The sequence below is a fragment of the Miscanthus floridulus genome, chromosome 12, assembly GCF_019320115.1.
Source record: "Miscanthus floridulus cultivar M001 chromosome 12, ASM1932011v1, whole genome shotgun sequence".
Taxonomy (NCBI): domain Eukaryota; kingdom Viridiplantae; phylum Streptophyta; class Magnoliopsida; order Poales; family Poaceae; genus Miscanthus; species Miscanthus floridulus.
In genome coordinates this window covers 29,875,512-29,892,392 of record NC_089591.1, presented here as the reverse complement: position 1 = coordinate 29,892,392, position 16,881 = coordinate 29,875,512, and the positions used below count along the sequence as shown (strand labels likewise).

Sequence of the window (16,881 nt, the reverse complement as noted above, 5' to 3'; positions counted from 1 at the left end):
GAAAAAACTGATGCAACAAAGAAAAATTATTTGTTGCAACAGCAAAACAAAGCTACTGCAACAACAAAGAAACAAAGCGCAATACGAGATGCAACATCAGAAAAAAAGACTAATGCAATAAAAAAAGAATACTTGTTGCAACAGCAAAACAACTACTGCAACAACAGAAACAAAAGCGCAATGCGAGATGCAACATCAGAAAAAAGACTAATGCACCAAAAAAGAATACTTGTTGCAACAACAAAACAATGCTACTACAACAGAGCTCACCGGAACCCTAGCCACCGCGGCGTCCCTCAGATCCAGATCCAGAGGAGGAGGAGGAGAGCTTAGATCCGGAGGAGGAGGTGGAGGAGGAGGGCTCAGATCCAGAGAAGGACCCACCTACCTCGCCGGAAACCGCCGCCATCGCCCTCCTCTCTGGTGGCATGGAGGTCGTGGAGGGAGGGAGGGATGGAGGGAGGGATGGCTCGTCGAAAACCGCTGCCGTTGCCCTCCTCCCCAGTGGCATGGAGGTCGTGGAAGGAGGGAGGGAGGGAGGGGCGCCTCACCGGAAGCCGCCGCCGTCACCCTCCTCTCCAGTGGCATGGAGGTCGCGGAGGGATGGAGGGATGGAGAGAGGGGCGGCGGCGCGCGAGCGCTGCGTGCCAACAGCGAGAGAGTGGAGGAGCGGGCGAGCAGAGCGAGAGTGAGTGTGGCGGTCACGGGACGGGATGGGAGGGAGTCGAGGGGATAAGGGGCGCCGCACGATCGATTCGTTCCTGTGCGTGCTCCCATCAGAAGTATTACTTGTTTGCAACATCAAACAAAAGCACAATGCGAGATGCAACATTAGAACAAGTCTACTGCAACATTAAAACAAAGCGACTGCAACAATAAAACAAAGCTACTGCAATACGAGATGCAATATCAGAAAAAAACTAATGCAACAAAGAAATATTACTTGTTGCAATACCATAACAAAGCTACTGCAACAAAAACAGAACAAAAAACAAATGCGAGAAATCAACATCAGAAAAAACTAATGCAACAAAGAAAAATTATTTGTTGCAACAGCAAAACAAAGCTACTGCAACAACAAAGAAACAAAGCGCAATACTAGATGCAACATCAGAAAAAAAGACTAATGCAACAAAAAAAGAATACTTGTTGCAACAGCAAAACAACTACTGCAACAACAGAAACAAAGCGCAATGCGAGATGCAACATCAGAAAAAAGACTAATGCACCAAAAAAGAATACTTATTGCAACAACAAAACAATGCTACTACAACAGAGCTCACCGGAACCCTAGCCACCGCGGCGTCCCTCAGATCCAGATCCAGAGGAGGAGGAGGAGAGCTTAGATCCGGAGGAGGAGGTGGAGGAGGAGGGCTCAGATCTAGAGAAGGACCCACCTACCTCGCCAGAAACCGCCGCCATCGCCCTCCTCTCTGGTGGCATGGAGGTCGTGGAGGGAGGGAGGGATGGAGGGAGGGATGGCTCGTCGAAACCCGCTGCCGTTGCCCTCCTCCCCAGTGGCATGGAGGTCGTGGAAGGAGGGAGGGAGGGAGGGGCGCCTCACCGGAAGCCGCCGCCGTCACCCTCCTCTCCAGTGGCATGGAGGTCGCGGAGGGATGGAGGGATGGAGAGAGGGGCGGCGGCGCGCGAGCGCTGCGTGCCAACAGCGAGAGAGTGGAGGAGCGGGCGAGCAGAGCGAGAGTGAGTGTGGCGGTCACGGGACGGGATGGGAGGGAGTCGAGGGGATAAGGGGCGCCGCGCGATCGATTCGTTCCTGTGCGTGCTCCCATCAGAAGTATTACTTGTTTGCAACATCAAACAAAAGCACAGTGCGAGATGCAACATTAGAACAAGTCTACTGCAACATTAAAACAAAGCGACTGCAACAATAGAACAAAGCTACTGCAATACGAGATGCAATATCAGAAAAAACTAATGCAACAAAGAAATATTACTTGTTGCAATACCATAACAAAGCTACTGCAACAAAAACAGAACAAAAAACAAATGCGAGAAATCAACATCAGAAAAAACTGATGCAACAAAGAAAAATTATTTGTTGCAACAGCAAAACAAAGCTACTGCAACAACAAAGAAACAAAGCGCAATACGAGATGCAACATCAGAAAAAAAGACTAATGCAACAAAAAAAGAATACTTGTCGCAACAGCAAAACAACTACTGCAACAACAGAAACAAAGCGCAATGCGAGATGCAACATCAGAAAAAAGGCTAATGCACCAAAAAAGAATACTTGTTGCAACAACAAAACAATGCTACTACAACAGAGCTCACCGGAACCCTAGCCACCGCGGCGTCCCTCAGATCCAGATCCAGAGGAGGAGGAGGAGGAGAGCTTAGATCCGGAGGAGGAGGTGGAGGAGGAGGGCTCAGATCCAGAGAAGGACCCACCTACCTCGCCGGAAACCGCCGCCATCGCCCTCCTCTCTGGTGGCATGGAGGTCGTGGAGGGAGGGAGGGATGGAGGGAGGGATGGCTCGTCGAAAACCGCTGCCGTTGCCCTCCTCCCCAGTGGCATGGAGGTCGTGGAAGGAGGGAGGGAGGGAGGGAGGGAGGGAGGGGCGCCTCACCGGAAGCCGCCGCCGTCACCCTCCTCTCCAGTGGCATGGAGGTCGCGGAGGGATGGAGGGATGGAGAGAGGGGCGGCGGCGCGCGAGCGCTGCGTGCCAACAGCGAGAGAGTGGAGGAGCGGGCGAGCAGAGCGAGAGTGAGTGTGGCGGTCACGGGACGGGATGGGAGGGAGTTGAGGGGATAAGGGGCGCCGCGCGGTCGATTCGTTCCTATGCAGGTCCATCTGGATGGGACGGACGCCCGCATAGTAGCGTTATCGTTTGAAAAAAAACATACAAACTAATATAATGCATAGTCTCTTGCTACTTAGCAAACGTTCACGAGATGGCAAATTCACTGGCCGGAGCAATGAGATTGGTGGACGGGTTTGCCCTGCTTGCTTGGATGATTTTTGAAAACTCAAGGGAGAAATTTGAATTCTACGATTGATTGGAACCTCGTAAAAATAAATTAAGGGGAGGTTTCACATGTGATGTGTTGAAGAGTTAGTCATTTTAGGGCATTCTTTAATCCATAAATACGACCTCGCATATGACATGGCACATATGAACTTGAGCAATCCATTCATCGCATATGCATATCCGCTACCGAACCAAGTTGCGGCATATCCTAACTACACATGGTCATGTACACTAGAGATGAGTTGAGTTTGTACCCTTGAGTGGAACCCGAGCCATAGCAGGGGGAACACTGTTGCAAATACCAGCACCAGACCGGGTCTAGGTCATGATGGCCTGCTCGAAGTAGCCGACATACAGTCGATGCAGGCAGAGGTATGCAGTGCAGTCCCACGAGTCGTCGATTGTCGACGTAGTTGTTCGCTCGGTGAAGAATGCAGTTGCTGGATCGGACGAGGAGCAGTCGCGTAGATGCGCTCCCCAAAAATTTGATCGGGGCCGGAGATCGCAGAGAGCAGCGCAAAGGATAGGATGGTAACTTCGTGTTTGGCCCATCCATTTAACCGTTGTGCCCCTCTTGACCATTGCTTTGACTGTGTGACCATTGTGGTGAGATTCAAAAGGTGGCCCAGCACATCACATCCAACCAAGGCCGCGCGGCACGGCACGACGACGTGCGTGCGTGTGGTCTGCCAACTCTCCCTCTCATGTTGTCTATAGGAGCCCAAACAAGCTTTCTATTTAAGTTGAGCACCTTCTTAATGAGTGTGCCATATGGTACTAATCCTACTCTCCCTTAGCACTTATTGTGTATCTTTGGAATTCCTTTGATTAACTGCTAGACTAATCATGGACCAAGCCCAATTGATCCACCATGACGATCCCACTCCCACTTAGCACTTATCGTGTACTTTTGGAATTCCTTTGATTAACTGCTAGACTAATCATGGGCCAAGCCCAATTAATCCATCTTGACGAATGTTCAATATGACTTCTGGTGGTAACTTGCTTTTTTTTATTGGGTATAACTTGGATGGACACAACCCACACACCGCACGCATATACACGCGTGCACATCCAAAGAAAGAGATTGGGAGACTCTTTAGTAGTTTCTGCTGAAAAAATCTAGAAAAATATGCGACACCAGGACTCAAACTCTGATGGGTAGTATCACACTGGCCTACCACTGGACCAAAGTCCTGCTTTCGTTGTAGTAACTTCGTTGGCTGGACACTGTCCTTGATCGGCAAAAATCTGTTCATTTTATTTTAGGCCATGGATAAATCTTAGGAGATATTGCTGGAACAGTAATATATATTTGTGCACACCGTGCATGGAGACGACCATAATAATAATTTATTCAAGCGGTGCAGTTCCACACGAAAGCTCTCTGGCCCTACCTACTCTTCTCACAGCCTGTTCGGTTGGCTGGTTCGTTTCGTTGCTGGTTCGTGAAGAAGTACTGCTGGCTGATTTATGTGAGAGAAAAATACTGTTCCGGCTGGAAATTTACGATCGTTTACGACAAGCCACAGCCAAACGAACAGGCTTCGCTTACAAAAACAATATCCATGGTTTTCACACACATTACGCCACGAATCATATTCATATTGATCAGTGCATTAAGAAATGAAATACTTTTCTCGGATTTGAAAGGTAGACACTATCGGCTGTTTGTAGTTCGATAGATGAACCTGTTCTAGATGGGATAGCCTTGGATAAATTTATCCCAAGAATTTCAGTGGGGGCGACCCAATCATTTATGTTTATACTAAAACTATTTGTAGGTTAAGAAGTGAGGCAGCCATGAATAAAATGTTACAAATGATATAAGCATGGATCAAATCGTTCCTCGAACAAATATTCCATAGATACATTTTCGCTTGAAAACACTTCATGTCCAATGACACGCTTGCCACTAATTGTATGATGGATTTTTCCTCTTAAAAACAGTGCCAAAGGGTCATGTGTGTCTTTATAAAATACTTAAAATCAGCATATTACTCTCGCAAAAAAAGCATATTACAGTTCATAATGGACAATATATTTTTCCACGAAAAAAATAGCGCGCTATTTCGACGCTATAGCGGCGCTATAGCGGCCCACAGGAACTGGCGCGACGCAATTGCTCATTTTTGCGCTATGCGCGCTATTGCCGCTATTGCGCGCTAAAGCGCCGCTAAGTGCGTTTAGCGCCATAGCGCCGCTAACCAGCCGCTATTGCTGGATGTCCCAAAATTGCCAAATTGAATAGCCCGGCCCGGTCATTACCAAAAAAAAAAAGAACAGCCCGGCCCGGTCCAATTTGGCTTGACCCCTTGAATCCTAGCATCCAGCTTCACGGGTCATGGCACTCACTACACTCGTATCGTATCCCAGCTTCACGGGTCACGGCGGCGGCGGCAAAGGAGCGCTGCGGCTAGGCGACGGCGGCGGCAGGCGAGCGCAACGGCTGCGCGACGTCGGCGGCGGGCAAGCGCGGCGGCTGTGAGACGGCGGCGGCGGGCGAGCATAGCGGCTCGGCGACAGCGGACGCGGGCAGCGGCTGGGCGACCGCAGCGGCTAGGGGAGAGCGAGCGCGCGCAGTCACTTGAGGCCGCCAACGAGCTCCTGCAGTTGCTGCGATGGGCGAGCGACCTCGCGCAGTCACGCCCAACAATGGCTTCTCCAAGTGACATCAATCCAAGTCCAGTTGGCAGTGCGCCAACAGTAGGCAAGTTCTTCTCCCCTATGGCCCTGTTCTTCTCCAATCTCTAGTTCTCCACAGTAGTGACTAGTGACTGAGATTTGATACTGTGATTTCAGTTATACACAAGTTAGTGATTCTGAATTTCTGATTTCTGAGCTACCAGCTATGTCTATGTGTTGAATTTTGTAGCTGAGCTGAGGCCATGAGACTAAGTGCGGAAACTATTTGAAGAGTGTCCACTAGTTACAGTCCATGATAGTTACCTACATACAAGTGAATTTTGTAGCTATGTCTATGTGTTGAATTTCTGATTTCGATTGATTCATCATTAATGCAATCAGTGATTATCTATAAAGTTAGTGATTTCAGTTATAAACTTATAATTCTCAATGAAAAAATCTTATACAGTCAGTGATTTGAATCTGTGTGTGTCTACTGTAGGCTTATCTAGCACTGCATCCACAGGCCAGCAATCAAAGGATACTGTTGCTGAAGCATCTGACCCAGCTTGGAAGCACTGCACAATGCCAGATGTGAACAAGAAAAATTCTCTCAAGTGCAACTACTGTAGCAAACTTATCATGGTGGAATAACCAGAATCAAATACCACCTTGGTAAAGTTCCTAAATGTGATGCTGCAAAGTGTACTAAAGTTCCATCTGATGTGCAAGAAGAAATGATTAAGTTGCTGTCAAAGAAGTTGGATAACAAGCAAAGGAAGAATAGGGAGAAAGAAGAAGATAGAGCTGAAGTTGATTTGAGCCATTCTGAAGGAGAGGAACGCAGTGATGCAGATGGCAATTCAGTTATTTTGTTGAAGAAGGTGACAAGCAAAGGTGCTTCTTCAGGTGGTACTATGGATAAGTACTGTAAACTGACACCAGAAGAAATAGTGGCTGCAAGGAAGGGCAAATCTAGTGTTGCTGAAAAGGTCCAATCCAAGCTATCAACTGAAAAAAGGGAAGAGAAAAGAGACAGAGCATGTGAGTACATATGCCAATTTTTTTATGAAGCAGGTATCCCACACAACACAGTTACACTCCCTAGCTTTGATCTTATGCTTGAGGCTATTGGACACTTTGGCAGAAACTTGAGAGGGCCAACTCCATATGAGAGGAGTGGGAAATTCTTACAAAAAAGGAAGAGGAAAGTGCAGGAGTCATTGAAGTCTCACCAAGAGTCTTGGGAGCTAAATGGATGCACAGTAATGACACATGCTTAGACAGACAAGAGAGGTAGAGGTGTGATGAATTTGGTAGTTCATAGTGCATATGGTGTTTGTTTTCTTGATTCAGTGGATTGCTCAGCTGTGAAGAAAGATGGTAGGTACATTTTTGAACTGGTTGATAGATGTATTGAGGAAATAGGGGTGCAAAATGTAGTTCAAGTTGTAACTGACAATGCAAGACCCAATGAGGCAGCAGCAAGTTTGTTGAAAGCAAAGCATCCCTCTATTTTTTGGAATGGTTGTGCTGCCCATACCATTGATCTAATGTTGGAAGATATAGGAAAGATGCCAAGAGTTGCAACAACAATTAGCAAAGCAAAGTGCTTGACTGTTTTTCTATATGCCCATACTAGAGTTTTGAGCCTGATGAGGAAGTTTCTTTCTAGAGATTTGATAAGGTGTGGTGTTACAAGGTTTGCAACTGCTTATCTCAACTTGAAGAGCTTGCTAGAAAACAAGAAGCAATTGCAGAGGCTTTTTAGGGAGGATGAGCTCAATAAACTAGGCTACCTAAATAGTGTCAAAGGGAAGAAAGCAAACAAGGTTGTGAGATCTGAAACTTTCTGGAAAGGAGTTGAGACTGCTGTTAATTACTTTGAGCCATTAGCTACTGTGTGAGAATGGACAGTGATGTTCCAGCAATGGGGTTCTTGTATGGGAGTCTAGTAGAAGCTAAGAATGAGATCTCTAGGAGGTTCAACAGTGACAGGAACAAGTTTGAGGAAGTTTTTCACATCATTGACAAAAGGTGGGACAATAAGCTGAAGACACCTTTGCATAGGGCTGGTTACTACTTGAACCCTTTCTATTATTATCAAAACAAGTTGGCTATAGAGGAGAATGAATCATTTAGAGATGGTGTAATAACTTGCATTACGAAGCTTGTTCCAAATGAAGACACGCAGGACAAGATTATTGAAGAGCTTCAACTGTTTCAGGATGCTGAAGGATCCTTTGGCAAAGAAATTGCTAAAAGGCAGTGCAAAAATATCAATTTTGATCCAGGTATAAAAAATTGAAAATTTAAAACTTTTGAGTTTTCTGTTGGCCTTGGTACCTTATATGTTACGTTGTACTATGTTTTTTGTAATTTAGCTAAGTGGTGGCTGAATCATGGAAGTAGTGCACCAAACCTCAGAAAGTTAGCTGCGAGAATTCTAAGTTTGACATGCAGTTCATCAGCTTGTGAGAGATGCTGGAGTTCGTATGAACAAGTATGAATCTGAATTACTAATTAGTAATTTCTATGTTCATTTATGCAATTCTTCAAGTTCAATCCTCTTTTGTTATTGAAATAACAAAATTAAACCTATGCAGGTCCACACAAAGAGACGCAACATGCTGCTTCATGACAGAATGAGGGATCTTGTGTTTGTCAAGTTCAACTCAAAGCTGAGGCAAAAGAAGGACAAGGTTAAAGATCCCATTGAGAAACATGTTGTTGATGCTTTAGAAGATGAAGACAATGAGTGGATCACTGGCATTGAGCCAACAGAAGTAGATCCAGAGCAGGAAGGAGAAGAAACTAGAGCATCATCACAGGGAGTTGCAGCTGCACCTCAAGGACAAGAAAAAAGGAAGGGAGGTAACCTGCAGAAACATAGGGACAGGAAGAGAAAGATGTTGATCCCTACTATTGAGGATGATGAGTTATCTGCTTCATCTTCTGATGGAGAAGATGACAATGATATGCCTTCTGAAGATAGTTCTGATTCTGAGGCTGAATGATCAAGATCATTGCTCTGCCTGTGCTGTGGATGTGGAATGCAAAGTGTGTACTTCATGAGTTTATGGCTTTATGCATTTAAACTTTAAAGTTTAATCCCTTTATGATTGTTTGGCTTTGCATGTATGAACCTCATGTGGTTATGTTGTCTGTTTGGCTATCTGCTACTTTGCTCTTATGATTATTATGGTGGATGTTATCAGTTATCACTTATGACTTATGAGTTATGAGTTATCAGATTGAGACATTGAGTGATTGAGGATTGAGTGATTGACAGATTTTTATGTTTTCTGGAATTGTAAACAAATAGCGCGCTATAGCGTGCAAATAGCGGCGCTATAGCGTGAGCAGTCAATTGACGCTACTGCATTTAGCTGCCGCTATAGCGGAGCCATAGCGCCGCTATAGCGTTCGCTATAGCGCCAATAGCGCCCAGGACAGCCTCACGCTAAAATTGATAGCTCGCGATTTAAAACGTTGATATTTTTTCAATTAATTGGTTCCATTTGAAAATTTGATTGATGTAGGTAGACAAAAGACCATTGATTTTTTTGAACTGGAGGTTTCCCCCATTTCCATTGATCAAACGGAAATGCAGCATTCGAACAGAGTAGCAAGAGCCATCAGGACAAAGACAAGACATCTAAGAGAACTGCCACTAAAAGGTTACCACTGCGCTTCTAACTAACCTGCCCGGAGTCTAACACTGCTACCGTTTAGAACAAAAGTACCAATGAACGTAGAGCTTATTACAGAAATTTAACACGAGATACACAAGAAGCTTAGTCTTCAGACATGCTGCACAAAAGGAGGACCTCCACCCCCCAGAGCGCACGTATGACTTCAATCCTTGTGATGGCTGTCCGAGTCATCCTTCAATAGCAATGTCGTGTTCGGCCTCACCTTCTTGTTCAGCAGCTTCAACGCTATCTGCAACATCGTGTTGATGCCGGCTTCCAGAGTTTCCTTATCATGTTGTTGTGCCATCTTGACTAGATCAGGGAACAGAGAATTAAGAGGTTGATCATATAACCATCTATCTTTCCAGAATAGGATCTTTTTACCATCCCCAATAATAAATTTTCTTCCCTGCACATATATGTCCCTAACTTTCAGCAAATCAGCCCAAATGGGAGAATCTGATTGCTAAAAATTCAGTAATCAAAAGCTTAGATCCTGGCTCATTTATTTCCAAAACATCCTCCTATCCTACAGCCTTAAAAATGTGTTTAAATTCAGTATTCATACCTGTGGCTTGCAGTAGGGCTGGATCGTAAGCGGGAGTGAGGACGAACCTCTGGGTCTTCAGCTTCTTGTAGATGTGTCCTTCTCCGTATCGTCCCAGAGCTTGAACTACTTCTCTTGCAAGAGAACATTTCTCCCCACGGGGGATAAACGGGACGACGCTACGGCAGCGGGAGATGGAGGATCGACCTCCATGTCGGTGCTTGCCAGGGACGACGAACTTCTCGTTGAGCGGAACAACACTGCACGCTTGAGCTTTCCAACGATCCTGCTCATTTTCCTGCAAAATAGACAAAAGACAACATAACTCGTGGAACGGGATTAGAAAAATAAAAATGTTAGCGGTTAGCCATCCAAAAGTCAGTCGTCCAGAGCGTTAGTCATCCGAGATTGCCTAAAGATTTTTTCTAATCAATATTTTGGGATGACTTCCAACCTAATTCTTTTTCATTTTCTCTCTTAATTTGGACAACACTACCACTCTTAAACCTTCTCTTTCTTGCTCAAATTTTAATGGCACCTCTCTATCTCTTACTCAAGATTTTAGCAACACTTTCACTCTTAACTGTCGGTGTTTGATGACCGGCAACTCGTCACAAGGTTACCCGGGACGACGTTTGATGGGCTTCGGCGTACGCAGAACTTGACAATAAACACAAAGAGACGAACAATTTATACAAGTTCGGGCCCTCTTGTCGAGTAATAGCCTTTACGTCCAGTCGGCATGTAGCCTTTTGTGTTGTATTAATTGTATGATTATTAGGGTTATAAGGGGGTGTAGGGTCGAGACTAGAGGGGGTGTGAATAGTCCTTTCTATAACTTAATCACGTCAGCTAACCGATACAAGTGCGGAATTAATACTATTAGTCTAGCCAAGACTACACCCCTCTATCTAAGTTCACAAGCACCTTATAAAGATCCTAATTAGGCAACAAAAGTGTTGGGCTAGCTAGAGCGCACCAAATTTATTCTAGAGCAAGGTCGCACAAACCTATGCACTAGTACTTTGGCAACTAGGGAGCTCCTACACATGCTAGTGATGCAAAAGCACAAAGCTCCTAAACTCACTAGCAATGTTCAAAAACAAGGTTACACAAGCCAAATTAGAGAGCGCAAATCACTTAGCTACACAAACTAAGCAATGTGACTAACAAGGTTACTAAAACCAAATTAGCCACGCAAGAGAGCTACTTCTATGCTACACAAGCAAGAAGGTAACTAGCAAGCTACACAAGCAAACTAATTACAAGAGAAACTACACAAGCACAATGTATGAAATGTAAATACAAGCTTGTGTTGTGCGGAATACAAACCATCGAGAAGATGATGAAGATAATGTTGACACAGTGATTTTCTCCTGAGGTTCATCTGGTTGCCACCAAGCTACATCACCATTGTGTCGACCGCTCACTTGGTGGTTCGGCGGCTAATTGGCATCACCCACCAAGCCCACACATCGGGCACCGCAAGAACCAACCCCAAAAGTCAGGGTAGCTCAATGACACGCTCAACTAGAGTTGCTCTTCGTGATCCCCGCGGGGTGAGCACAATCCCCCTCACAAATCCATGTCTAGAGCACTGCATAATCTTCTCGCGTGATTTAATGGAGTCACAAGCCACCAAGCCGTCTAGGAGGTGGCAACCTCCAAGAGTAACAAGCACCACTGGCTTGCAACTCGATCACCTAGTGCCACTCGATGCAATCTCACAATGCAACGCACTAGAATCACTCACTCATAATGGATTCACACTTCTCGCAAGCACAAGTGAGGTAGAGGCTTATCAAACCAAGCACACACAAGGGCAACACATCCCCAAGGTGCTCAACCAGCCAAATGCCTAAGCTCCACCTCTATTTATAGCCCCAAGCCAAATAGAGCCGTTGGAGCAAAGCTCCACTTTCTGTGAGGACACCGAACACGATGGTGCGGTCACTGGACATGGGGTGGCGGTGCCCCCCAACGGTAGAATCCAATGGCTAGTTTGACTAGCCGTGGTCACCAGACATGCGGTGGTGGCACCAAACAGGGGAGGCGGTGGCACTGCCCTAGGGGTGGCGGTGACCACCCAGGCCAACCCCCAAAACACTCCCTCTCTGGTTAAAAGGGGCGGTGCACCAGACATGGCACAACAGTGCCCATGGCGATGCCCCCTTTCCTGTGGTGGCACCAGACAGCACCCCGACGATGCAGATTTTTTTTTAATTTTAACACTTTTTGATAACTAATTTTAAATCTAACACTGCAAGTTTTTTTTAAAAAAACTAACACTTTTGGCCGCGCCTATTGCCCTAGCGTGGCCAAATGCCTGTGCCGCGCCATGCATGGTGGTGCGGCAAAGCTCTGACGTGGCGACGACCGGTTTCGGTGACAGGTGACGTGACAACTCTTGCCGCGCCACCGCCCTTGGCGCGGCAGTGACGCGCCCTGCTCCGTGGTGCAGCAGTGCCGCGCTCTGACCCGTGGCACGGTAGAGCCAAATAAATACCGCGTCCAGTCCCGCCTGCCCGAGCAGCAAGCCCGCCTGGTCGCCGTGCCCGCCGCCCGGCCGGCGATACCTGAACGGTTTAATCCGAACGTGTCGCGCCGATACTGGGAGTTATTCTAAGTATTGCTTGATGTAAAATCAATAGTAGATTTGTTTCTGTCTTTTGTTGAATTTTTTTCATGGCCGAATAGAGAATTTGATAAGCCAATGATTTATTTTCCGTCTTTCATAATACGGTTAACCACCAATTTAACTAATTAATTATGAAAAATTGCCACCGGCGTCGAGATACGCCGGGACTGTCGGTTTCCAAACTAGTTGGTACTTAATCTCGCCGGCAGTGCTGCCGCGACGCAAAGAAACGAATATGAAATAGATAAATGAAGTCCGTGCGCAAGTTGACAAGCTGCCACATAACATTTTCATTGTTTTGACATAAGTTTGACATAACATAACCAAATAACCCGCAAGTTTCGGACGTCAATATTCATTTGACCTAACAAACTAAGACCCAGGAGTGTAAGGATCCCTCGGACGCCTCTGTCTCTTCGGATTTGTTGACAACACATTAGGAGTGTAGCCAACGTCGGTATGGTCGCGTCGATGGTGCGTATGGCTCATACCCTATAAGTATATGATACGCACGATTACTTATAATTCTTTATGATCGTTAGTTCATGGAGCCTATGTATTTAAATAAACTATCTTTGATAGTACCTGTGAGGTTCCTTGGGTACTAAGCGGGGCACCACCTAGCTGAGACATGCCGATCTCGTGCTGCGGCCAATCGTCCCACTGGTCGTGCTGTCTGTGGAAGCTCAGGGGGTCGTCGTCCTCATCGTCCTCAGTTGCAGGGTCCTTCCCAGCGCTATGATGTAGTGGTGTACGCACCGCAGAAGTGGCACCTGTCATCTGCTGAGAAGAGCCGACTGGTGTCCTCAAAGAGGCTGAAGACATGGCACCCGACCGCGCCGGGAGTGGTGGTTCCTCATAAGGAGTGTCCATGCCGCTCAGCTTCTGAGCTAGCTTCCTATAGCTCTTCTTCGCCTTCTACATAAATAGATGTTAAAGTTAGTTCATTACCCAAATGCATATACACTAAAGAAACATTTTTAGAATGGACAAGTTTATGTTACCTCCACAAAAGCCGCGAGAACGTCTGGCCCCTGACCTCTAGACTTGTGAAGCCGGAACACTGCTTCGTTAGACAGCCTTGACAATTGTGTCGCCTGGGTACAGAAATGCGGTTGGACAATTTTAGTACACATACTTAATACCAAAAGGATAACAAATTGTACCATTCAAGTATATTACCACGTATCTTTGAAGCGGGGCTCTCTCCAGCTGTGTGTCCTCCCTAGTGGTAACGTCGTACACATCTTCGATGACATCTTCCTTCGAGTCCTCGTCAATCACCATGTCAGTGTATGGGGGCTTGATATGTGTCCTCGTAGACCTATGAAGCCACCATAGGTACTCGTCAAAGGTGTGCTGGTCATGTGGAGGACCCACATGGACCGGATGTCGTACCCTGTTCTGCCACAAATGGATGCGTGAGCTGTGTGTCACGCGCCAATCCTTGGTCTTGTACCTCTTCCTATGGTCATACCTGCAACAAAACGATGTTAGTTGTACCACACACCTCTGGATTGTAGCATTGTTATTAATCAATAACGCACCTGTGCAATTCTTGGTTGGTGGAGTAAAGCGGTGGTGGATAGCCTGTCATTCTCCCAAACTATCTGTAGACCTGGATGGACAAGTGGATCTCAACCACATGAAAGAAAATAAGAGGGACATCGCAGCGATACTCGTCTAACTCATCCCTAGTGATAGGACTGAGATAGTACTGGAGCTCCAGAGCATCACAAGGACACAAATGCACCTAAATTTTATAATTGAGTTAGGTTGTGATATAGTGTACATCAAACAAGACACATGTATGATAGTAAACAGAGCGTAACCTGGTGTTGTGTCAGGACGTTGAGACCGTCCGTGTACTCTCTGTACTTTTGCCTCGCATTCCCTCTAACTAACTCTGCTTCTGTCCAAATATACAGAGCTATAGGGAGTGTATCCAACCCGTTCCATTACTGCATTGAACAGATAATGAATTAGCCATTAATAACGAATTCATATGTAACTGCCTCCAAGAATATAGTGAACTGAAGTACTTACCGGTAAACCATTATTAAGGGGCCTCCCAACGGGCCATCGTTCCCAACACCACACCTAGAGTAGGTACGAGCAACCCCCAAGGTTCGCATATCCTGAGGTGCGACAACAGGCAATGCATAGCTGTCGATACGTCCATGCTAGGACTGCGCTGCCCCAGCTGTATGCCACTATATTCTCCCACGGCCGTCATAGTATGTCAAGGAACATCCAGCTGATCGTGTTGCCCAAGGCATTTGGGAAGAGGAAAGCACCAAGAAAGTGCCAGAGCCACACACGAGCAAACCTGTCGATCAGAGCCTCCTCAGCCTATGGGTCCAAGTAATTAAAGCGCTCCATGATCCAGGACGACGAAACCCCAGAACTTTTCCTAAAATTGACCAAAGAAAATGAGACCCCATGGCTGCAGGAAAGCAATGCAAGTATTAAATAGGCTAGAATTACTCACTTATTTTTCTTAGAAGCATCATCGTCCGATGGAAGAAAGCCAGTAAACTGAGCCACTAGCTCCCTCCAGTGATCGTTGTCAACTATCCCTGTCACTAGAAGTCCCCCCAACCGAAGTCCTAAAATAGCCTTCACGTCCTGCAACATCAAGGTCATCTCGCTACAGGGTAGGTGGAACGTGTGGGTCTCAGGCCTCCACCTGTTATAAGAATAGAATGACTGTTAGTTGCCTCAAATTTGTTAGAAGAAAGTTTATGTACAAAGAATGCACTCACACCTGTCTACAGCTGCAGTAAGTAGTGATGGGTCAAGGGGTGGAAGACCGTGGTTGACAACATGGACAAGCTCGAGGAAGCCAGCACACCGTATGTATGGCGCATAACGCTCGTCCCACTGGTGCGCCCTGGTGTGCGTGACCTCTGCGTCATTGTCACTCAAGATGTGTGCTCGGTGCTGGTCGTCATACTCCACCTCAAGAATGGGGTACAACGGGTGCTGCGTGGGAGGAGCCATCCTGTTACAAATTGATAAACAAAGTGTTAGAGTATTCAAATTAACAAAATTTAAATTAACATTAGTAAGTTCACAAACAAATCACTAACCTAACTATCCTAAATCCCTAAACCCAAAATCCTAACTATACTAGATAATAAATACATAATCAATCCCTAAAATACCTAAACCCTTTTGGGTTTAGAGTAAACTAGTATCTATACCCAAAATCCCTAACTAAATAACTAACTATAAACTAAATAATAAATACATAAACAATCCCTAAACCCAAAATTCTAACTAAACTAGAACACACAACCTCAAACCTACGTAAATCACAAACAAATTCACTAACCTAACTATCCTAAATCACTAACTATCATAAATCAATACCAATCATAAAACCCTAACTATCCTAAATCACTAATTATCCTAAATCAATAATAATAAAAAAAATGAAATCAACCCTAACTATCCTAAATTACTAACTATCCTAAATCACTAACTATCCTAAATCAATAATAATAATAAAAATATGAAATCAACCCTAACTATCCTAAATTACTAACTATCCTAAATCACTAATTATCCTAAATCAATAATAAGCAAAAAAAAATGAAATCGAGAGGAGGTACCTTAGGAGCGGGCGGCCTTGACGCGCCGATGTTTGTGGCGCGGCTGGCGCTGCGCGCCGGGAGTGGCCGGGCATGGCGTGGTCGGGCGGGTGAGGCTGGGCGAGCGCAGGCGCGGCGTGGTCAGGCGCTACGTAGCGGCTGGCAGCGCTGGCGGCTGACGGGCGACTGCAGGCGCTGGCGACGGGCGACGGGCGGGCTGGTGCGTGCGGGCGGGCGACCGGGCGAGCGATATTTATTCGGCTCTGCCACGCCATGGATCAGAGCGTGGCACTGCCGCGCCAAGATCGGTGGCGCGGCAAGAGCTGCCACATCACCAGTAACCAAAACCGGTCGCCGCCACGTCAGCCCGCTGCCACACCACCATGCATGGCGCGGCATAGGCATTTGGCCACGCTAGGGCTATAGGCACGGCCAAAAGTGTTAGTTTAAAAAAAACTTGCAGTGTTAGATTTAAAATTAGTTATCAAAAAGTGTTAAAATTAAAAAAAAATCGTGGTGCACCGTCATGCATAGGGCGGTGCACACCACCACTGATGGTGCTACAACCCAACACCCACTCCTCGGACTTGTCCAACCGGGCACCGCCACACGGGTGGCGGTGCACCAGACAGGGGGTGGCGGTGCCACCCAGGCAGCACCCTAAGCCCTGTTTTGCCTCCTTTTCTTCACCTTTGGCAACATCTTTGTAAATGTGCCAACACCGTCAAGTGTTCACCAACTCGTGCACGTGTGTTAGATTTTCACAAACATTTCCCAAAGGATTAGC

The 16,881-nt window shown here is 46.3% G+C and overlaps 2 protein-coding genes across 2 annotated transcripts; both read left to right on the top strand.

The window, feature by feature from the left end:
- Positions 1-5,337: 5,337 nt before the first annotated feature.
- LOC136495659 (uncharacterized) lies at positions 5,338-7,525 on the top strand. The gene is made up of 5 exons (XM_066491533.1): positions 5,338-5,477; positions 5,796-5,854; positions 6,121-6,235; positions 6,277-6,662; positions 6,975-7,525. The coding sequence occupies exons 1-5, from the start codon at positions 5,338-5,340 to the stop codon at positions 7,523-7,525; spliced, it is 1,251 nt and encodes a 416-aa protein (XP_066347630.1).
- Positions 7,526-7,527: 2 nt separating this feature from the next.
- Positions 7,528-8,635, top strand: LOC136495658 (uncharacterized). The gene is made up of 3 exons (XM_066491532.1): positions 7,528-7,912; positions 8,003-8,121; positions 8,225-8,635. The coding sequence occupies exons 1-3, from the start codon at positions 7,528-7,530 to the stop codon at positions 8,633-8,635; spliced, it is 915 nt and encodes a 304-aa protein (XP_066347629.1).
- Positions 8,636-16,881: the final 8,246 nt, after the last annotated feature.